General features: G+C 43.9%; 1 protein-coding gene and 1 long non-coding RNA gene across 5 annotated transcripts in view; one reads left to right on the top strand and one right to left on the bottom strand.

Moving 5' to 3' along the window:
* Window positions 1–23,987, bottom strand: part of PPP2R2B (protein phosphatase 2 regulatory subunit Bbeta) — a 242,175-nt gene that overhangs the window by 144,850 nt on the left and 73,338 nt on the right. The window contains exon 1 of one of the 4 annotated variants that reach the window (XM_053376657.1): window positions 19,216–20,376. The exons of 2 other annotated variants lie outside the window; for them this stretch is intronic. In XM_053376657.1, coding sequence (XP_053232632.1) covers window positions 19,216–19,285 — 70 coding nt within the window. In that variant the 5' untranslated portion in view covers window positions 19,286–20,376. Of the gene's footprint in view, window positions 1–18,520; window positions 18,629–19,215; window positions 20,377–23,987 lie in introns of those variants that run through there. One more of the 4 variants, XM_053376655.1, reaches the window with a different exon arrangement.
* Window positions 20,447–22,952, top strand: LOC128407818 (uncharacterized). Its single transcript, XR_008328916.1, has 2 exons — window positions 20,447–20,544; window positions 22,727–22,952. It is a non-coding gene; the product is annotated as an uncharacterized LOC128407818 (long non-coding RNA).

The following is a 23,987-nucleotide window of genomic DNA, read 5'->3' as shown; positions in this document are numbered from 1 at the left end:
TCTGGCACACAAAAATGCACAAATACTACCCACAGTCCAAAGGATACCAATTGGATATTTCACCTAGGATATTCAGTAATATAGTTGCTGGCTAAATGTGCAGGGAAAATCAAGGCTCACACACCACCCTACAGGCCAAGCACTGGGCAAGAAGCAGGTGAATCCAATGTTGGGATAAAGCACAGAAACTTGCATTGTTACAGAACAGTGGGGTTCAAAGAACAGAAGACCCAGCATGTCCTAGGAAGCAGCTGGGCTGTTCATATTTTCATGGTACAGGTTTTCAAACATAGGGGTGTTTTGACCAGCAGTCAAATAGTTATACAGCTCAATCCTATGAAAGTTCATTCTAAATTAGGTCAGCCGAGTAAAGTGGGACTTATTCCTAGGTGCAAATGACAGTAGCCCTGGGGTGGAATTCAACATTGCACTATGATGAACATTCTGTCTGCGCAAGCATTTCAGCTTGACAGATGGAACAATCACGTGTCTCCTCCCCCTGCATGCTGTTCTGGGAGTTCTCCCAACCCCCTGCCCCCCCAAGCCAATTTCTTGGGGTGCAGGGGATGTGGGGCACAGTCCTGTTGCACAAGTCCTAGGCAGGGCTTCCACAGATGGAGCTCATTATGCGAATTCACCCATAAGTCTGGTTTCTACTCAGCTAGTCACACATTGGGTTGTTTCCTTAATCTATGTTAGACCTACTTTGGGTAGACCCATTGGAATAAATAAACTTAAGTTTATTAATTTGAAATGGGTCTACTCTGAGTAGGACTTACATTGACTAGAACCCTCAGTTCTTTTGCTGCAATAAATTGAAACACAATCCTTGCTGCAGATATGGACCAGTAGAGCATGTTAAAGCACTTAGCTATTTAAACAAATGCTTTTTATTCTTTGCTCTGCATAATCTGTCCCTGCATAAATAATTATGAAAATTTCCTTATGGTTCTAAGGAGACAGTGATAATCATTTAGACAGGACCAATCTATGGTACGTTGGCTGTTGTCAAACCAATAAGACCCTTGGTATGTGCATTATTTACATTTTCATGCTGAGAGGGCCCCTTCCAAACTGCTCTTCAGGACCAAAGATAATCACAGACAGACATCTGGTATCCCATTCTTGGCTAGCCAGAAATGTCCAGTGGGGAACAGGTAATAAAGAAGCACTGCTCTGTAATTAAGGTTCTGCCAGTCTACTGCATACTCCAGTAAGTTTAGAGGCATACAGAGCATCCTTGTCATCCTACACTCCCCCAGAGGTGCAAGTATGCAGTACAAAATTTGCTTCCACTCAAGAGGAAAGAACTGTTTTGACACTATCCAAAAGGTTTGTGTACCCATATAACTAGGCAACCATGCCTGTTTCTAGTGGTTTCAGTTCTGATCATGGTTGTGCATATGAACGGCATCCCTTCTCCAAAGAAGAACTGTATGAATTGTAGTTTATCCATCACACAGCTACAATATCCAGTATCCTTAACAAACTAAATTCCCCAGGATTCTTTGGGGGGGATGTGGCAGCGATGGTTCAGGGATGGAAAGGCCAGTAGATTCCCCACCCTCCCTCCTCAGGATGGGCTTGAAAAAGGAAGAGCAGCGATGCCATCAGCGACTCATATAAGCCAGAGGAGGAGAGGGGTCCCACTGTTGCTGCAATCTGTCATGGCCTGCCCCAGGTAAGGAAGGCACGAGTCTGTAAGTTAACGCTTTACTGGCAAGAAAAACTTTCAGCAACTTCCACAGAGCTCCAGATACACTCCAGTGAGGGCAGTGAAAGTCCTTTGTGAGTGTCTGGAGGCGTTTGGGGGATGGATGGCAGCTAACAGTACTTTTTTTGGAGGTCAGGGGGAGGGTGGGTGTGACTCCCTGGTCCTGAACGGGTAACCGTGCCCCGAAAGACCAGGTATGTAGCCTGGGACTCATTTTGGACTCACAGCTGTCCATGGAAATGCAGGTCAATTCTGTATCCAAGGCAGCTGTCTACCAGCTCCATCTGGTACGCAGGCTGAGACCCAACCTGTCCGCAGACTGTCTTGTCAGAGTGGTGCATGCCCTGGTTATCTCCCGCTTGGACTACTGTGAGGCACTCTAAGTGGGGCTACCTTTGAAGGTATCTTGGAAACTACAACGAATCAAGAATGCGGCAGCTATACTGGCAACTGGGAGTGGCTGACAGGACTATATAACACCAGTCCTAAAGGATCTTCACTGGCTCCCAGTACGTTTCCTTTTTTTGTTTTCCTCCCTTGCCTTTTTCTGCAGTGTATTTTGCTGTATAAAGAAACCTCTCATCACTGCCTTACTTGCATCCCATACCACATTTAAATCTGTACCATTGTTCAGATTCAATTCAAAATATTCTCTCGGGTTTTTTGAGCTTTCTGCAAGACCATTTGATTATCTAATAGTCCTTCACTTAATCTCCACCTGAATGATGCCAGTACATTTCCAAGCACAATTCAAAGCGTTGGTGCTGTCCTTTAAAGGCCTAAATGGCCTTGGCCCAGTATACCTGAAGAAGCGTCTCCACCCCCATCGCTTAGCCCGGACACTGAGGTCTTCCTCAGAGGATCTTCTGCTGGTTCCCTCACTGTGAGAAGCGAAGTTACAGGGAACCAGGCAGAGGGCCTTCTTGGTAGCGACACCCGCCCTGTGGAACACCCGCCCACCAGATGTCAAGGAAATGACTTTTAGAAGACATCTGAAGGCAGCCCTGTTCAAGGAAGTTTTATTATGTTTTTAGACATTATTATTATTATTATTATTATTATTATTATTATTATTATTATTACACATTTCTAGACTGTAGGCAGCTGTCCACAGATCTGGGCTATATGGAGCAGTCACCTTCTTCCACCTCAGACTGCTCTGACTTCTGCTCTTCTCCTGGCTCGTTCCTTGTGGGTGGCATGGCACCCCGTAAGTCACTGGTCCCCTCTCCTGGGTCACTCCCCTGATCCCCTGCCTCCATCACACACTCTTCAAGGCCTTGCCAGTCCCCGACATCAGATGTGTATGGCATGTACAGTCTTAGTTACATTCCACTTGGATTACTGTGGAACAGGTTACATAGGCCTGCCTTTGAGGACTGTTCAGAAGCTGGTCCAGAATGCAGCAGCCAGACTGTTGACAGGGGCTAATAATAAGGAGCATGCTGTTTCTGACCCTCACTCTATGATCTTCTGTGCATGTCATGATGCCAACATTTTCTGCCAATAGTCCATGAGACACTTAAATCTTGTCAGCATGGAAATAAAGTAAAACTATTCTGGCTGGCTTGTCTTTCCTCTCTACGCAATTATGTAGGAAGTTTTCCTTCCACTTCTTCAGTTCAATGCTCAGTCTAGACCTTGTGTGAGCAATACCAACCTTGCCCTTATACTTTGTACATAACCATGTGTGTGTGATGCAAGATGTTACTATATTCAGTTCAGCAGATTTATATTTTTGCTGAGCTGTCCAAGCTCATATAAACTCATGCACTTCCAGTTTTCGAAACTGTTATTCCAGTGACAAACTAGACATCAGGGAGATAACTGTATTTATCTCCATTAACATTTTATTGTTATTCAGAGACTACAGACAGAGACCGAACGAAGCGTAGGAAAGTTGCAGTAATTTGTTCAGATATTCAGAAGGCACAGTTAATGGCTGCGTTTTATGACTGCACGGAGGACAACCCAGATGCTGTAAAACAAAGATCAAATTGAGAAGTTTGCTGTCATTAAGGGTGAAACCATTCTTTGGTTAGCTTTTTGTTAAGAGACATTTTCCTTCGCTTCGAAGTAGTGCCCATGGCTTGTTATCTAAACAGCCACTTTGTTATGCCAGTAAGGAGAACAAAATGATTAAAGTGACAATTATGCCAATGAGTGCTCTGGAATGGATGAAAACGTTAAGGACAGATTCCAAAAGTGGCACAATATTGGCTAGCTTGCGAAGAGAACAGCTTGAGGGCTTGTAGAAATGATATGCAGGTACCCAAAAGCTATTAGGCATTATTTGTATAGCTGACTCCATAATGTCCTTCAGCTTTACACACCACATGTGCAACTAATGTCTTTGTCAGTAGAGAAAATATTACAATAAAATTTGAAAAAGTGAACTCCAGAGCTACGGGCAAGAATTAATTGTCTAAATGTGGGTAGAGAAATGCCCATAAGCATAAGAATTCATGGTACCCCCTGAGCCTTCACAATAATAAAAAGTTCAATATTCTGTGGCTTAACTGAAATGTATGCATTTTCAGCCTCAGAGACAAAGGTTGCGCACACACTCCCATTTATTCTGCATCCAGTGTGCTCCTATTACTGGTTGGGGAAACAAGGTTAGCCACAATCAGTGTTGTTTCTTATGAAACAATGCATTTTGATTAGCTTTCCCCTCAACCAGCTTCTATCTGAAGTGAGAAAAAGTCTAACCTAGCTGTGTTTTAAGCTGGCAATGAGAACACAGCTGGACTTGCTACTGACTTGAAACAGATGCATGATCTGCTCATTGCAGAGGAAAGCTGAACTTCTTTTCACCTGCCTTAAAGGCAGCAGGCAATTTGCTGTGACCTCCTGCCTTCCAGTGCCAAGGAATTCCTGTACCTAAGGCAATCCAGCTCAGGGCTCTCAAGAACTAATGCTGAATCTCTGGTATGGCGCTCAGATGCACTCTTGCTGACAATGGGCACAAGCCAAAGGGACATTACCTTGTGAAACAATTACCTTGAAATTGGTGGAAGCTGACTTCCTCATAGGTGGCATAGAAGAAATGGAATGACGAGTAGAAATGGAAGAGATACTGGGGACAGAAAGCCACCGTGGGCACTCAAGTCTCCAGACTTTTTTTGGCCTTCATCATATATAACTTTCCAAGGCCTTCTTTATGAAACAAAGGTGGGGAATTGGTTCTGGTTGATGGGCTGCATCATTATGTCTCTCACCCACCCTCTAGGCCCAACCTGATGTCCATAATGGCACCCACAATGACATCAGGTGAACAGTTTTCCTTCTTTCCCTGTATACATAGCTCTATCAGCAGATTGGTGATGCCTGTAAACCCCACTTTGGACAATGAGTGACATCTTTATCTGCACCACAGCCGATGTCATGCCTGACAGGTGGGCATGTCAACCTCACAAACCAAATGGGGAGGCCTGGTGAGCCTACAAACCAGCAATTCCTCACCATTGCTATAAATTCACAGCCTTGAAACCAGCTGCTTTCAGCAGCAGATTAAATTATCAGAATCCAAAATTTCACATATATTAGACATATTTCACATTTATTTTTCAAATGTACATTAGACAAGCATAAGAAAGAATGGGAAATGTCCAGATTTTGGTTTTTGCCATTTGTTTGGCGCATCACAGTGGGTTGTGGCTCTTTTTCACTTTTTAAGGTCACAGCTGTACAACCTATATACTACTTGCCTTTCAAAAGGAAGAGGGAATGGGATATACATATCATGTGATGCAAATGACCTGTCTTGCCCCTGACGTTTGATCATGTTCATGAGCTGCTGCTTCATTTATATTGCTGTTATGAAGCCTCCTCTGTAGTGTTTTCTCCCCCCACCTACTACTTTTGCTTGGCTTTATGCAGCGGTTGACCAGTGTTCTAGGATTCCGGGCTCAGAAAGTCTTCGGGTGTTGCCATGGCAACATGCTAGTACTACAGGTTGCTGTCCATTGAAGGATGTTTGAGACAAATTACTGACAAACACAAAACCCAGCAGCGGCAGCCAGCCAATCGAAGCCAACCAAACCAATGTGTTTATTAAAACGGCATTTACTGTCCAAAATGAGAGCTTTTCTTCACACACACGCTACAAAACTACTTAAAGGGATACAAATTCAAAGAGAACCTTGAGTACATCCTTCTAAAAAGCTTCCCAAGATAGCCAATTCTCTTCTAGGGGTTAGAAGTGATGGTGATAAGGAGTACGATAATAACTAACATGTCACATACATGCCCCAGACATGCCCAGCATATTAAACATTTTTCCATCCACTCTTTGATTGGAAAAATATATATTTGTAACAGTTGGGTTTGGAAGACGATGACAGAGGGCAACAGTGGTTCAGCTGTCTAAGGCTGGTCTTCTCTCCACCTCCCCATTTCCTCTTAGAATCAAATAATAATATCATGTCATCCACTTCACCCTCTGTTTATCTGACTGGTTGTAAAAGCGCTAAGCAGTTATGTCAACATTCCTAGTACAGCGTAAAACCAAGGCAACAGGATGTTATTCATTACACACCAGTGCTGACCTTTCCCTATCCTTTAAGAGTGGCAAATCTGCAATTGGTCTGAGGAGAACAAAAACTCTTAAATCATGGGAATTACTACTGCTTCAAAGTGTTTCCCCTCAAGAAATCAAGCTTACAACACAAGGAACAAAAACCCAGTAGAATAATTGCTCAGAGGGGGATACTAACCCTAATGGCTCTATTATGTGTATTAGGGAAGAAAACATTGATTTAATTTCATGTGTGCTTTTATGGAGTGGGACAGGGAATGGAATTTGGACAGTTCTGTCCAAAGGCAGCAAAGGACAAAACTTACTGAGTTTTTGCAAAAGGTAACAGACAGGTCCCAAAAGTCTGTTTCGTAGCACATTCGTTCCAGATGCTAATCAGCTAGCTCTGCTTGCCATTATCATCAGTTTCATGATGTGGCTCAGCAATTCGGAGATCCCTGATACAAATCTGCAGTGAGTCTATTAGACTGGAACAGGATCCAGCCGTGTCTTGAATTCTAAGGAACAAAACCTCCCTCCTCACAGGATTCAGGTAATGCAAGCCTGCAACAAATGCTCCGCTGCATATTGAGCCCCTAAGAGGGCAGTTCCAGCAGAAGGGGGAGAGAACATCTTTTTTCCTTCACCCGCCTTGATCTACCAATGCAAGACCCTGGAGAACTGCTGTCAGTGGACAATGCTAGGCTAGATGGGCATATATACTGACTTTGTACAAGATTGAGGGCACAAGGAGAAGGGGACGACAGACGACGAGATGGCTGGACAGTGTTATAGAAGCGACCTACATGAATTTGATGAAACTCCAGGAGGCAGTGGAAGTCAGGAGTGCCTGGCGTGCTCTGGTCCATGGCGTCATGAGGAGTCGGACACGACTAAACAACAACAACAACAAGATTGTTTGCTAGAGTACTAAAGGGTTTGCTGCGCTGCACCGTTCTCTACTTATTATTTTACTTTTACTTCACGTGCATACTTCTGAATGCTTAGGAAGTCCAGGGTTATTTTTTAAGGAAATGTTATCATTCTTTGGGATTGTGCTATTTTGCTCCCAGGATGGTTCATTATTAGAAGCATCAATTTCATGAAGATGTGCAGAGTGACAGGATGAAAGGAAGGCTGCAAACTTTTAATCTCAAGAGAAATTAAGCACATGCCACCTTTCTGGTGTCAGCTACTTCTGTCTGTGTAGTTCCTAAAGATACAAAAGCATCTTTCAAGAGAGGACACCAAAGCACTGCACTCCGTTCTTAATTTGCGTGTGTTGGCTGAACAATGCTCTGCACCATTTTTGTTGCAAGCACTGCAGAATGGAAATAACAAACCAACAAGCTCAATGCAGGTATTTTTGGAGGTTTGCTTGCATTTGAAGGTTATGCGTCATACTTGTCAAAATCCATCCCCACAAAACATCGTATTTGGCACCACCCTATTCAAAACCCTGTGTCATGTGCACACACTCAGGGGCTATCCTAGAGGTTCTTGACTGCTCTGCACCAGGAAGTTTATAGCTATCACCATGTTAACCTAGCTCTACAGCACAGATGGGTGTGTTGTTCAACATACCATTACCAGCCAGTTATTTGTTCTTCCCCATCAACAGCTATATCAAAATTGTATAAGGAAGAAATGTTGATGAATCTATTTTTAGCACAGAGTAATCAGCAACCTGCCATGCTTACTGAAGCTTTACTTCTGCAAACTGTGCTGCAAACTGCACTGCTGTAGTTCACTGCTCAGCACTCAGGAACGCAAAGCTGACTCAGCAACGTTAATTTTAGTTACAGCCAGGTATTGGTGGAATTAGCAGTATGTGGAATAGATTATTCCAGCAATTTGCCATACCCTTTATATCTGAGAGCAGAGTGGTGCAATGGAAAGAAAAGCAGAGTTGGCATTTCACCACAGTGCATCTCAGGCATGCACTCAATGTGGGGCTTCCCTTATGGCTGATCTGGAAATTTCAGCAGAATGCTGCACTGCAACGACACTACATAACTCCTGCGCTCAAAGATCTGCACTGACTGTGGATTTGTTACTGGACCAAAATCAAGGTTTTGTTATCACAATTTAAATGTATTTAAGCCTTGGGGCAGTTTGCTGGAGGAATCACTTTGCCCTATGTGTTCATTTGGCCATTTCCATCTGTGGAAATTGCACTTTTTAAAATGCCATGTGATGCTCATTCCACATTTGCAATGAGCCAATCTTTTAATGTGGCAGCACCTATGCTTTGAAACTCACTGCCTATTGATATAAGCACCAGTCCCTAATGTCGCTATATTGCTTTAGATACCTGCTGAAAACTTTACTTGGGAAAACCTACCAATACATAACATTTTCTAAAGCAATTTCATTTGGCTAAGTTTTACTTACTGTATATGTGTAGTATTGACTTAAAAAGAACCACATATACGTAAGGTATTAACAGTTTTGTGGGTTTTAGTTGCGGTTTAACAATAATTTCGCTATCTAGTGTGAGAAAGTTGTTCTCTGTCCTCTTCAGTTCCTCATCTGTGAAATGGGAATAATGATGACATGTCTCATAGGTGCATTGTGAGAATGACTGAAGATTGCTGCGCTTTTTCCATTCAAAGATTAAACAATCTGGACTGATCTTTATATTATTATGGTCATTTTTCTTTAATACTGAAATTATTAATTTTTAAAAAGCCAGTTCATGAGCTGGACTTGTGTTGTCAATGCAAATATCATCCAAGAAAAGTCCCCTTATTCAAATATGCTTCTGCACTTGTTCTTCCTTCCCTCAAAAAGTCCATCCTAATCAACTCTTCCATTTCTGCAATGTCCTAGCTTTTACACAAGGACTATATAATAGTGCACAGTATTTTCATAGCTTATCTACAAGTGTATTAAAGGGATATCCCCAAATGCAAGTTTTCTATTAGCTTTGACACCATACCGAAATTCTGGGTTACAATGTTCTGCCTCAATTCATCCATGGACACAGGGTGGCCTTCAGGCACTGCAAGCAGTGTAATGCTATCCAGCCTTTCACCCACCATTCCAGTCCCATAGCCAGGCTGTTCATTGTAAACATCTGTTTGGTTTGATGCCAAATAGCCAGTGTCTAAAGAGACTAATGAACAGCTGAACCTTTGTCTGCCTGAGCCTATCCAACAGACTGACCAAGGCTTTCTGCTGCTTTTTCTCCAGCATTCCCGATGGTTGTATGCGAGCTGCAGGCAGCACCACTCCTGTCTTAACTATTTTAACTTGCAAGAAGGGTATGCAAGAGTAGCCAACAGCTGCAGGAAGAAGGTCTGGTGGGCCAAAGTTCAGAATAAACTCAGGCTTGCAAGAGAGGTTTTTTTTAAAAAAATAAAAATAAAAAATCAAAAGCTAATGCTATTCTAGGTTGCATCAACAGACATATAGTGTCCGAATCAAGGGAAGTAATAGTCTCACTCTATTCTGCCTTGGTCAGACCACACCTGGAGTACTGTGTCCAATTCTGGACACCACAATTTAAGAAGGATATTGACAAGCTGGAACGTGTGTAGAGAAAGATGATCAAGATAATCAGGGGTCTGGAAACCAAGCTTTATGAGGAACAGTTGAGGGAATTGGGTATGTCTAGCCTGGAAAAGAGGAAACTGAGAGGATATACGATAGCCATTTAAAAAGCTTTCGCATGGAGGATGGGGCAAGCTTGTTTTCTCCTGCTCCGGAGGCTAGGTCTTGACCCAATGGATTCAAGTTACCCAATGGATTCAAGGAGATTCCAACTAAATATCAGGAATAACTTTCTGACAGTAAGAGCTGTTCAACAGTAGAACAGACTCCAAATTCTTCAACGGAAATTTTAAAATAGAGGTTAGATGGTCATCTGTCATGGGTGATCTAGTTGAGATTCCTGCATTGCAAGGGGTTCGGTTAGATGACCCTCAGTGTCCCTCCCAACTCTACAATCCTATGATTCTAGTATTGTCATTTTTGCCTCCTAACTTCAGGCCTTCTGCAAGGTAACCATATGAATCAATGCATTTTTATTTTTAAAAAAGTGTTGCTGCTGTGCATAATCATACTTGTACCAGCACTATCCACACTCCCAACCCAGTAATGACTGATTGGCAAATTCTCCTCAGCTCAATCTGCACCTGGCTTGGTATATTAAATATCTATCTTCTTGAGTTTTCATCTACTTTTCAAATATTTTCTTCAAGCTCTTAATGCTTGCATGCACCTGTCTTACTGCATTGGCTCTTGGGAAATATAGTTTCAAGCATCAGGCATGGCAGAAAGCCACTTAGAAATTCAATCTTCCTCTTTCCATCACAAAACAACAATCGTCAGGAACAACAGAAGGTTGCGGTGACAGCAATCGTATTATACATTTGCAAGATACAAGTCAAATACTTGATCCAAATGAAGACAATATTAAATAAACAAAAGGCTGTGTGATTGGGTGTTCTGGTCACACAGTTCACAACTATCAATGAGAGCTTCCATCGAGTTACAAGGGGATTCAACAAGTAACTTTTGTGCATACTCCTACAACAAAGCTGTCTTCCGTTCTGAAAATGCAAGCCACACATGTACAAAAATGTTATTTCAGCCAGAGATTATCTTCTGGAGAAATGGCTCAATTTGTAATATATCCAAGAAACAAAATCATATTCCAAATCAAGTAACTACAAACACTGGCAACATCATTACTTGCAATTCAGTAGTCATGTATGGACTATAACAATACTCAGAACTCAAATAGTACTTTATTAAGTACTTCCAATATATTGACTCAATAATCCTTAACACACTATTGATATTATTTTGTTACAGATAGAGGGCAGAGGCCATGTTTTGCCTAAGCTACCCCTTAAGTCAATTCTGAACAGAGATCAGAACTAGGGAATTCCAGTTCATAGCTTGTGCTTTTACCCACGATGCTAGTGCCATTTTAGAGATGGACCAATTTCCTTTTAAAAACTGAAGTCTACTAAAAGAGACCAAATAAAAAATGGGAGTGTACTTCACATAATCCTCACAATTAATCTTTTTTAAAACTTCAAAAGCCTCCCAGCCTCCTCCACCACAGAAAGAGATTTACAATCCTTATAAAAACACATTTCTGCTATCACCCAACAGTCCTGTCCCACCACATGCATCCATTAATCTAACTTCCAATGAAATACACAAAGCAAATTATCACCTGCTGATCTCAACAAACACATGGGAGGACGTCGTCCCCAGAATACACAGGGATTGTTATACAACTTTAAAAGTCAAAACCAGAACCTTGAGTCATTCTTGTGCTCTTAACTTGCTGCCAATGCTAGAACAAGTGCAGTACCCCATCTACAGTTCACACCAGTTAACAAAGACAGGTAATCTCATATTCTTCACTGGCTCCCAGATGGCAATATTCTTCAAGAGCAGCTCCACAAAGCGCTAACTTGGAAGTCAAAGCCACTGAAATTGGTGGGGTTCACTTCCAAAGGGCAGTGAACTGCTAGTCCCTAATCACTGGAAGCCCTGCATAGCTATCAACTGTTGCCCTATTGACTGCAAATTAGTCCGAACTACCTTTGCAGCCATAAGGTCAAGAAATGATTTCATAGAATCGTAGAGTTGGAAGGGACCCCGAGGGTCATCTAGTCCAACCCCTGCAATGCAGGAATCTTTTGCTTAACATGGGACTCAAACCCATGACCCTGAGATTAACAGTATCATGATCTACCAACTGAGCTATCTCACATTTCTTTTTAACTAAAAAAAACCCTGGAATTCCTAGGATGTTGAATTCTCAAACCAATAACTAATATGTCATAGGACTGCAGAATACACACAGCCCTGGGCTTATCTGGGACTGGCAAATACATGAAATAAGAGTGCATCTCTGCTATCTGAGAATGCACAAGCTGCAAGATTCACAGACATAATCTTCAGGCAGAAGTGGGGGAGATTAAAATGGAAATGGCTCTTTTGATTTATGTAATTATTCTGGAAACTTCAGGCGCACCATTTCTGTTCTTCAATTTCAAAACGTGTGAAAATGAGAAAGTTAATGTAAGATTTTGCAGAGGGCACCAGCTCTCTTTAAAAGGAAGGAATTCAGAGAGCTATTTCTCAAGTCAGCTCCTAAAGTAAGAAAGCTTTTAAAGTTTCCAGCACAGCAAAATCCAACCCCTTAAAGCAAAGTTAATCTTTTTAAAATTCTGTCAGTGTAAGGAAAAATGCATTCGTTTGCTTTCTACAGAAGATCCTCAAATGCCTGCCAGCAGCAATAGATGCAAGGTAAGGAAATTGAATCAATGGCCAGCACAGTCAGGGGAGTATGCATAACACAAATGTAACACCCAGAACCTGCCACAGACAAGACAGGTTGGCTCTCACTGCACTGATGACTTGTAGGCTACTTTTGTTCTCAAGCACAGGAAGCTGCCCTTTACAATACATGAGGGAAAGACAGTGCTTCTGAAAGGTTAAGGATTCCTTGAGTAACCATCCATGTGAGACAAGTTCCAAGTTCATGTTTTAAAGGTTGCCCCAGGCATCTGATGGTAGAAGCAGGTGCAGAAAGGAGGGAAATATTTGTTATGAAAGCTTTCTGGGCAAAGCTAGAACACTGAGCTCAGATAGGTCAGGAATAGTACAGACATAACCTGCAGTTTTAAAAAGAATATAGAATTAACATAAATAACTAAAAACATAAATTAAGTTGATTTAGAATGTGCAGGAAATGATAAATCAAATTTAAGGAATCCCAGAAAGAGGAGGAAGGAAGTCAAACTGTTTGAAATGTTATAATTTGTGTAAAATTATTGAAATGTATACAAATGAAAACTATAAAGAAAATTATAAAGAAAGGAACAGTAGACATTAAGATGAGAAAATGAAGGCCTGAGAAGGGAATGGTAGGATTAAGTACAAGAAAAGCAAAGATTAGGCTTTGAAACAGATTGCAAAACAAGGCAGAGATAAATCTGTTAAAAGTGGGTTTGTTGGCAGGAGATTTGCTCAAAATGAAATTTAGGGAAAACACCCCCATCATGGAATATGGGGGGGGGATCAAAATTCCTTTCACCGAGGTAGATTACCCTGCATCTTTAATAATTCATTAGCATCTCCAAATAAGGATATAAACAAACCATGCAAATCTTTGTGTGTGTCTCCCATTAGCATGATAACCTTTGTGCAATATTAAGCCATTCCATAACATATTATTTGAGGGGCATGACTAAGGAATAGACTTAAGTTTGCTGAGCCCCAACACTCACTCAAAATAGCACAACCCAAAGGGACATCTAACTGAATTACACCACATTTATAAGGGCACAAATAAAAGAGGCTGGAATGCACACCAGGATAGAGATAAGTGGAGAATCCCACTGTATAGACAGTTTGGTGTAGCGGTTGGAATGCTCAACTAGGGCCTGGGTGCAAATCTACATTCAGCCATGATGCTCCCTCACCCTGTCCGGTCATCATTTTTCAGCCTAATCTAGATCACAGGGTTGTTGTGTGGTTAAAAGCGCAGGAATGGAATAATAGAATCATAGGATTGTAGAGGTGGAAGGGACCCCTGCAATGCAGGAATCTCAACTAAAGCATCCATGATAGATGGCCATCCATCTGTATATATACCACCTGGAACTCCTTGGAGGAAAGGTAGGATATAAATGTGATAATCAATTAAAGAAGCAACACTGCAGGCTGATTTCAATACAGCATTTTTCTGTTTGGAAAGATATGTTCATAGGTGTTTACTGAAAAAGCCACATGGCCTGCTCAATCCAACATAACAGTTTCCACAATGTGCTACCCATGAATTATCCCAAACCACTCCTTCTGTTGTAGAAACAATATCTCAACCCATCCCATTTATTTATTTATTTCTAAACAAGATTTCTCATCATCAATCCTCTATCTTTGGAGACAATTTGTGTTGCGGTGTTTAAAAAAACAACAACAGCAACAGCAGATGTGGAACAGTATCTATTGATAAATACGCTAGAAGAATAACCACAACAACAGCTAAGGTGCTTTATTTGGATTATATGGTCTGAATCTGCCCCCCTCTCCCAAATAAAATAAAAATATTATATTGGCAAAGATTAGCTTCCTCTAGGAGGGCCACCTAGTGGTTGCTTCAATAAAATTCAATTTGCTCCAGACTAGACTCTTAATAGCTCTTTCTCCCAAAGATGCCAGCTACACGCAGAATTGCTTCCATGATACCCTCACTCCTCAATTTACTGCTAATTCGCCAAGTGACTCAGCGTGCTACTTATTCTGCAAGTCTCTGCCAGAATGATTGGGCAGGTTAATTTGAGATGCTTATTCTGGACAGCTGCTTGGGAGTTGAATGGAAGAAAAAGGGTTTATTGTTTCATATGATTTCTTGGCATTCACACACAGGCAGGAACATGATTTCTGAGAAGCCCCAAAACATGCAAAAACCTTCAGGGAAGGAGTACTTGGTTTGTATTTGTTTCCAAACCTGGATGCCAGCTCCAACAATTCGTGCTCATTTTTGTTTTATTTTTTTAGGGACAGGGAGAAATCCAATTTTATTGCAGTTGGGAATTCTTACATCGAACAGCACAGCACTGCTTGCAGTTCCACCTTTCCCAGTGCATCAGCAGAGGTTCCCTGCTCCAAAAAGCACTTTTGAGTCAGGCTCTCATTGGGGGGAGGGGGCGGAATCCCAGCTGACACAGACTTCCCCCTTAGGCACAAGCAGATTACAGAAAGCCAAACAGCTCAGCACACGGAAGGGCCACAGTCCCTTGGATTTGTCACAAAGGGACCCCAAATTAAAGAGCAGTCCTCCTAGGAATAGGAGGGAAAGGAGGATGCTCCTTTACAAAAACAAGTATTAAAGACTGACCAGATCTGTCTAGGCAGCATTGGGACATGGTCAACACCACATTTATGTAGCATATGCTTTGTTAATGCTTTACCAATTATATTCTAGAAAAAACATGATTAAGCTAGATGATGCTACGTATTTTAATGTTTGATCAGCTAAGTGCAGAATACATGGGGCAGTGCAAGCTAAGAGAATGAAACTCTAGACAAGGGGAAGTCCACGTGGTTCCTCCATTTCATGTTCTCTCGTAAGCACCTTGGTTCAGAACCAAGCACCTTGGTTCCATTTTGCCTGAAAAGCTGTGTGTGTGTGTGTGTGTGTGTGTGTGTGTGAGAGAGAGAGAGAGAGAGAGAGAGCGCGCGCGCACTAGCAAGGTAGGACAAAATGCACTTCAAAGTTCCACTGGAACCCTCTACCCCATCTATGGATCTATGAGGTGCTCTCATATGCTTGAAATCAGGAGAGAAGATTCCTCATGGCAAAGTGTGTAACAGGACTTTCCCTATATTGCACAAGAATTAAGTAGCAGGCAGAAGGACAAGCAATGATATCTGTTATAAAACACTCAAAGATCTCATCCAGTTGTTTCAAACAAACAACTGGGCAGCAGGCCCAGAGAGTGTCCAAGCAGCAAATGTATCCATAATGGTACTGAATCAATCTACATTGGGTTTTTTCTTAGTTTGTTTTAAATGGAAGACACTTGAGGGGGGGATGAAACAAACAATTGCATACAGTAGATGAGGCTGGAAACTACCTCTCTTCCTACACTTTCCATCAATGAAGCATTTTTATTATTATTTTTGCCCCATAGTATGAGAGATCCTGGATATAGAGATTATGAGAGAGATTTAACATTCCACATGGTAGATGTATTATATTCAACAGCCCTCTGTGTTCATTAATGCCAAACATTGCCTGAAGCAAACCGAAAAGGGAAGTGAGATATGATCCACAAGGGATTGAAGCAATATCTGTTACATACAATTGAGACAGACTAGCTTCGGAGAGACCTATAAAGAACATAATAACATAAGCAGAGCTTGGTGGATCGTGCCAATGGCCCATCTAGTCCAACATCCTGTTCTCACTGTGATAGGTCAACCAGATGTCTAAGGGAAACACACAAGCAGGATTCGAGAATGATTCCTTTCCTCTAAAAAGCGGATTGCCATATATATATACACACAAGACCTATACTGTGGCAGCAATGTAACTGTATCACACAGGCCCAGTTTGCAATCATGTTAAGCCAAACCATGGCTTAGCACAAATGAGCAGCTCTGAGATAAACGATCATGGCCACCTTGCTCCTCCGCCAGTCTTCCTGCTGCTGACACACAGCTGTAAACTAAGTCATGGTTGGGCATAGCATTTCATCCAAACCAAGGCTTGTGGTTTAACTGCCTCATACAAAATGCATGTGGAGGGCCATAAAACAAGCATTGGCTATAGATTGAGGCTTATCAGGAGTGAGATAAACCATGAGCCCAGGTTTGGACATAACACTAAGCCAAACTCTGACTTGCCTCACTGTAGCAGGCCTGGAGGTGTCAACCTTCTCTCCAGGAATCCACATGTTTTGCTTATTCAAGCTAAGCCATGGTTTCGCTTAAGTGTTATTTGTGAATTGGCTAATAGTGTTTGCAGGGCTTGCACTGAAAATGGGTGGAGCTGCTTAAGGAATTATTTTAACTATTGCCTATTGATGATGACGGCCTATACATTATTTGCTCTACACAGAAGTATGGGATTCAAGGCATGCCTTAAAAGACAACCCTATGTCGTTTCCAACTAGCAACAGGTTACTGGGGGGGGAATACCATATCCGCCCTTCTGTTAATACAATACCATCTTCACTTGAAAATCCAATTCTTCCTACTTAGAACAGCCAACATAAAGGCTGCAATGGAATGTCTTACTCATAGTTTTTCTGTGTGGGGAAGAAAAATACCAAATTCCTTGGATCTTTTTCCATTCTCCATTTTGCTCAAAAATATCAAAGTGTTGCTTTGTTCTACATGAGTAAGAGGCAGACACTCATACTTAAGTTAACTAATATACAAACACCTAAAAATTTCCTGGCAATAGGTTATCTCTTTAACAGCCATTTTTATATAAGTAGATGTATTCAGAATTATTCAGATTTTAAATTATTGCTGAAATCAGTGATCAGATTCCGAGGGAAGTTCTAGCGGGGCAACCCTTGGGAGAATCAGTCAAGTAGTAGCCTGAGGAGGTGGCTTAGAAGGCATTGAAGTTATGACAGTTAAGACAGCCACACATTTGAGTACTGCCTAATTTACCACAAAGGATTAAATGGATCTTTTTGATTAACTTACATAAACAGCCTCCAAGAGAACAGCAGAACCTTTCCCTATTTCATCCAATAGAAGGCTTCAATCACGGCCCAGTTTTAGCAATAAAACTTGTTTTTTAAAACAATCATTTGTAAAGTACAGGAAAAGTCAAATCCTAAACTCATCTACTCAGAAGTAAGTCTCGGTGAGTTCAATGGGACTTACTCCTAGGTACCAACTGCAGCCCCAACCTATTATTCGCACACATTATTGTAGCCTTCTGCATATCTTGGCCTGCTCTGGCTACTTCCACTGTCTAAATGGAAACAGAGTTGTTTCCAACCAAGGCCCCATTTGCACTATACATTTAAAGCAGTATCATACCACTTTAAACACTCATGACCTCCCCCAAAGAATGCTGGGAACTATATTCTGTTAAGGGCACTGAGAGCTCTTGGAGACCTCTATTCTGCTGACAAAGCTACAATTCCCAGAGGATTTAACAATCAATCCTAAACCTCAAACACATTTGGGAGGTATTGTGGTACCCAATTTCCGCCCTCCATACACCTTCTTGTCTTGAAAGTGAAAAAATCACTGCCAACCTAAAGATTTTGGCCAAACCCCAAGAATACCAACGCCTATTTCAAACACAAGACCCCATTTCCGATTTCCACCATCCCCACTGCACAGCCCAGTGGGGGGGCTCACATACTTGGGAACGGAACTACAGCAGCAAGTCAGAGCCACATGCAGCTACCGCCATCCTTCCTGGGATTTATTTGCAGATTAAGTAAATCACAGGCGAGCCAAGTTTAGATTCCACCCTCCCCCCCATGCCATTTCTTTCAGGTAAATCCTTGTTTTGCCCTCCCTCCCCACCATCCTGTTTCTCCATTTTATCTTCAGAGCCAAAGCTCAATATCTTCAGTAGTGGCTCACTGAAGCCTCTGATGAATTGAAAGGGGGGATGGGGGGGAGACCACAAGACAAGGACCCATTATCAGTGAGAAAACCAGGCCCAGAGAAGCCATTTCTTTTCCTTCATCCACAACACCTCTCTGTTTTAACCCCCTTTTCCTTTCCACTCCCAGTTGATTCAGCAGAATCGACTCTGCAGCACGGCTACCTACCATTGCATTCGTTTCCCGTAAGCATGTCGACACCTGCCTTACAGCTCCCTGGCCCTTTCCACGGGAAACAGCTTGGGTCTGTCGTCATCGTGATACATCCAGGGTTTACCCCCACCCTCCCTGGCGCTGAATCGTTGCATTGCCGAGCTTGGGTAACGCAGCACCCCAGCAGGGTGAACCGGCCCAATTCCTGCCTTGTAGGCAACCAGTCATTAATTTACACTTCCCTGAGAATTAAGAGGTAGCAGCCGAGAGAGAGCGCGCAAACGCCGGGTGCAAGGGGAGGCTGCAGACACCTGGGGAGCGCAGCACGCCAGGCTGCTGACACGTCGAGGTGCGATCAGGGCCCCAATGAACCGGCGGCGACCTAACCCCGGGCGCCCTCGACCAGCGCTCGAGGGACCTTCCGCCCTGATCCACCTGCTGCTCGGGGCCCCAGCTTGCCAGGCACCGGCGCCCTATGGCGCGTCTTGCCCGCGCAGCTGCCAAACCAACCAACCACGCCACCAGTTCCCCGCGATTGCCCAGCTAGATCCGATCTTGCGGCCAAGCGCAGCGCCGTTGTGCTGCCGACTCGGAGCTGCGCTTTGGCAAGGAGCCTCCCCGCAGTGGACTTCCTCTCTTCACCCACCCCATTATTTATTTTTTTATTTCCTTCCCCCCCCCCACCCCTAACCGGCTGGGCCATCCATTACCTTCTGTTGCATAGCTGTGATCGCGCAGGAAACTGTTGTTTATCTTGCGGGTATCAATGTCCTCCTCCATTGACAGCGGGCTTACTTTTGTGGGAAGTGAGAACAAGCAGGCAAGTATCCATCATCGCCCCACCAAGCCTGGGATCAGTGGACAGGAGGGAAGGGGAGCTGCATCGAGACCAACATGCTCCTGCCCTGCAAGGGGGAAAAATATGTACGTGTGTGTGTGTGTGTGTATGTAATCTATATATATGCAAGCAAGCTTTCACCTCCTCCTCCTCCTGCCAGGGATGCTGCTGTTGCAAAGGTCCAAATGCCTTTCTCTTCGTGCCGTTGACGCAAAGGTGCAAATCTCCTTCGCCTCCACCCAGGAATGGGGATGCGCAAGGTCCAATTTCCCTTCGCTGCCTGCTGCTGTTGCCGACGCTGCGGTTGCTGCTGCTGCTGCTGCACAACCTCCGAATTCCCTCCTCCTCTTCCCAAGGCTGCCGCTGCCGCGCACGATCCGATTCCCAGGGACGCTGCTGCAACCCCCAATTCCAGGGCGAAGAAGTGCCGCAGCTGGGCGACTTCCCGATCGCGGCGCCCAACAGGTTCCCCTTTTGGCTGCCCACCTCTCCTCCGCATGCAGCAAGTCAGGCAGCCGCTAGCCACAAAATGGTGTCCGCTCCCGCAAAGATCGCACTGCTCCGGCGTCAAGGCTCTTCTTCCTCGCTCGGTTCTTCTTCTTCTTCTATTTTTCTTTAATTATTTCAGTGCCGAGGGGGGCGGGTGTTCCGTGAAGCCACGGCCCGAGGCGGTGAGGGTGGAGAGGCGGGGGTCTTCCTCTCTCTCTCTCCGGGGAGGCAGGAGGACTGGCGCCGCTGCGGCAGGCAGGCAGGCGGGAGGTGGGGCGCGGGGTGCCGCGGGCTGGGCTCTGCTGCAAAGCGCCGCCGAACAGCCCAGGCTGGCGGAGCGCGAGTCGTCGCTGCTGCTGCTGCAGAAAGCTGCTCGGGCTTGTGCTGTGGCGGCGGCGGCGGCTTTGCTGGAACCTGATGGTGCATTAAAGCCCAGGCTCCTCCCCTACAGTTCGGCTTTGGCCAACCGCGGCGGCGGCCTGGGGAACTCTTCCCCCGGCAGCGGGAGCAGCTTTTTTTCTTGCTGCAGTGGAGCTTCCGAGAGAGGAGGACCACCCCGGAGGGACAAGCTTCGAAAGGACGCCGACGAAGGCACCGCCACGAGGCCGGCGAGGGAGGCGAGCTCGCGAGGCGGGGCCGCGCCCGAGGCGCCGAGGGCCCCGTGACCTCGCGCGCCCGGGGCAATAATGGTGCTCACGTGGCGCGGCCGCAGGTAGACGGCGCGCGACCTCTGAGGGGAACTTCCTCCCGCGGCCCTTCCCTGTCAAGAGTTAACGGGGGGGGGGCGCTGACGCTGAAGTACCGGGGAGCAAGGGGCCTGGAGAGCGGGCATGCGTCTCGACGCGAGTGTGTTTTGGGGAGTCTTCATTTTATTCCCCCAAGAGCTCTGGTGGTGCGCATAGTCCCCCCCCTCATTTCAACCCCCACAACCCTGTGAGGCGGGTTAGGCTGGCCCAAGGTCACCCAGTGAGCTGCTTGGCCAAATGGGGATTCGAACCCTTGGATCAGCAATCTTTGTGCCTCTTGGCTATGATAATGCTATTGCACCACAGCTGCTCTCATGGACTTGTGGAGTCAGCCTCACCCCTTCACTATAGAGGCAGTGGGGCGTGGAAGTAGCCTTACCCAGCTTAGCATTGCAGCCAGCTAAGTCCTGCTAACTTTTGTGGATAGTGTTAAAAAATAGTATTTGCCCTCACAGGTAGAAATTCCTCATTATTTTGTTAGTGTGTGTGAAGACCAGCTGCAGGTGGGGAGAATGTCCTTTGAAGGCTTCCCACGGGAATCTGGTTGGCTACTGAGAATAGGATGTTGAACTAGATGAGCCATTGGCCTGATCCAGGACTCTTATTGGGTTTTTTGTAATAGAATGGCATGACCCAGCATCCTGCACTTTCTTGATTGGCCCCTGGAGGAAACTATCCATCATAGCTGGGCTGGGCTGCTTTTGATTAGCAGATTCCAGAAAGGGTGCCATTCCACCCACACCCAGGTGTTGGTGTTTCTGTAAGAGGTCCAGACGGGGAGGGTGAACCTGCTTTTGTCTTTTTAAGGTCAGGTGTGGAAGCATCTTAAGGCCTGCACCACTTGCTGTTTTCTAGGCAGCAATTTTCATCATCATGCAAGGTTTCCAGGCTTCTAGTTAGGCCACTTGAGCAGAGCTAGACTGGGCAGCACAGGGACAGACTGGTATGTACCTGCTTTTAGAAGCCTGGCTGTTTGGGAGATTTGCTCTCGACTTAGACCAAACATGGTAGGCGTCACAGGTAGAAGAGCTATAGATTATCAAGGTGTGGTGTAACCATAATATAAGTTGCTACAAGTATTGTACATGAGGCCAATTCTGAACTTTATGATGCACTTTCTAGAAGAATAACACTTTATTGAAAAGTGGAATTCACATTAGGCAGTATTAAAATTCTGCAAGAACAAAGCATTACTCTTGTGTCTCTCCTGCTTATAGTACAAGTGTTTGCCTGCAGTTTTGTAACCTAGGGGACTAATATTGCAGTTAGAATGCAGTTCCATTTGAAGCTCTGCAAGCAGTAATAATGGAATATTTGATTTATAATATGGGGGGGAAAGAAAAACATCCTCACTTCACAAGAAGTTATCCAATGGTTTATTTACTTTTAAATTTTCTAGCTCTAATCTCATAGATGGAAACTTAATTGAAAATCTAAGTTGAGAGTGGATTATTTAGCAAATCTAATTTTATACACCCCCCAATTAATAAAACCACTATAGCTATGCTTGCTTCAGTGGTATATATAATAAAATTGGAATACTGTAATACCATGTGGCCGTTAGATAAGTCTGGCACACAAATAAAGTAAACCAGGGGTGCTCAAACTTTTTTCAAAGAGGGCCAGATTTGATGAAGTGAACATGCGTGAGGGCTGACCAGAGTTCTTGAGCTTTTCCCAGGATTTCCCCCCAGGAAATAAACTGCCACAGAAGCTGGATTAAATCGACCAGTGGGCCAGATTAGGCCCCCGAAACGGACTCTGGACATGTCTGAATTAAACAATCCATATTGTCAGTAGAGAGGCATGTGGCAGAGCTCATGTTTTTATTTCCTGAGTCCTAGGTTTAGCCCTGGCATCTGCAGTTAAAAGGATCTTAAGGGGTTAAAGGGTTGGGAGGACATTTGCATGCAATATCTGCTTCCAGTTAGAGCAGTAGACGATATTGGACTTGATGGTCAAATGGTCTGATTCACCAGAAAGCATCACATTTCAATCAGTTGTGAGTCAGCAATTGTACCACACACACCACCTTATTCCTCCATATTCAGAATATTGCTTAAAGTTCCCATCTGCTAGAGAATCCTCCCCATCCAATGTCCCCTTTGTTTCCACAGTAGGGTGAAAAAATACTTTTTTTCTTTTCAGTGGGCATCATTTTGGACAGCCTTAGTCCCTTCTTCAAAATATCCTACTGCTCAAACTCAAGTATTCCAGCATTGTTCTTTCTAACACACTGGAATGCATGTGAAATAAATCTTACCTGCTTCTCTGAAATCTGCTGTGTTTAATAATGATTTTTTTATTATTGTGGATTTCTTTTTACTGTGTTTTTGTATGTGCTATGCTGAATAAATGAGGTGGACAAGAAAGAGTATGTTTGAGGGTGTTCCATTATTCCAGGGGTATGAAGGAGCAGACCCACACAAGAGTCCAGCAGCAAATGATCCAATATGGAAGCCATCTGGTGAGAAAAGCTGGTGATGATGATAATAATCAAGAATATACCGGTAACTTTTCCCAAGGTCCTGGAGGAGGGCAAGGGTCTGCACTTCTCGGTGCACAGAGGCTGTATGGTGATGCAGGACAATATGAAGTATCAGAGGAAACACTGACATTTTGAGCTGCTTAGATGCAGGGGGCATATTTGACCAGCTGAGAAAACTGATGTCTTTCTTACAGCCGCACTTGAGAGCAGGGAGCTGTCCCCAGTAAACCTAATAATGAATGGTGCTGAAAAGAGTAAGGAGCTCTCTGAACTTCACTTACGCCACAACACTGTGTCCTGTTGGAGTGCAGCAAGATGAGAACTGGTAGTGTGGTTTAGCTTTCCCCTCTCTTCTTATGTTTGATTTTGCTCTGCACTTGTTATGCATTCAGTCTAGATTACTACAGTGTAACAGTAAATGTATCCTATGTTCACTGAGTGTTTATTTTGCCTTACTTGAATTTACTGATACGCTTTGCAATGCTAAATGTTTATTTAAAAGTGTATCAGTAAAGTCAAAGCATGATATGTTACAAAACACGATATGATAATGTTTATGTTTATTGTGAGCCACTTTGGGCAAAATGTAAAAGTGGCTTATAATTTGACTATATTTAAGGACATAGGAAGCTGCCTTATAGCAAGTCCGACCATCTAGCTCAGTACTGTCCGTATTAACTGGCAGCAGATCTCCAAGGGTTTCAGGCTTTTCTCAAACTTACCTGGGCACACCAGGGCCTGGGACCTTCTGCAAAGAAAGGATGTGCACCATCACTGAAGTAAAACCTTCTCATATAAATCCCAATTTACAGATACAGACCAGGGTGGCAATTGCTCAGTGATGCACCATTTGCTTACCACCTTGTACTAGTGATCTTCTTGCACCCAAACAAAGGCATGCAGCAGCAGGACCCCACAGGT

Source organism: Podarcis raffonei, chromosome 2 (assembly GCF_027172205.1).
Source record: "Podarcis raffonei isolate rPodRaf1 chromosome 2, rPodRaf1.pri, whole genome shotgun sequence".
NCBI lineage: Eukaryota > Metazoa > Chordata > Lepidosauria > Squamata > Lacertidae > Podarcis > Podarcis raffonei.
This window is presented reverse-complemented; position numbering and strand designations above follow the sequence as displayed.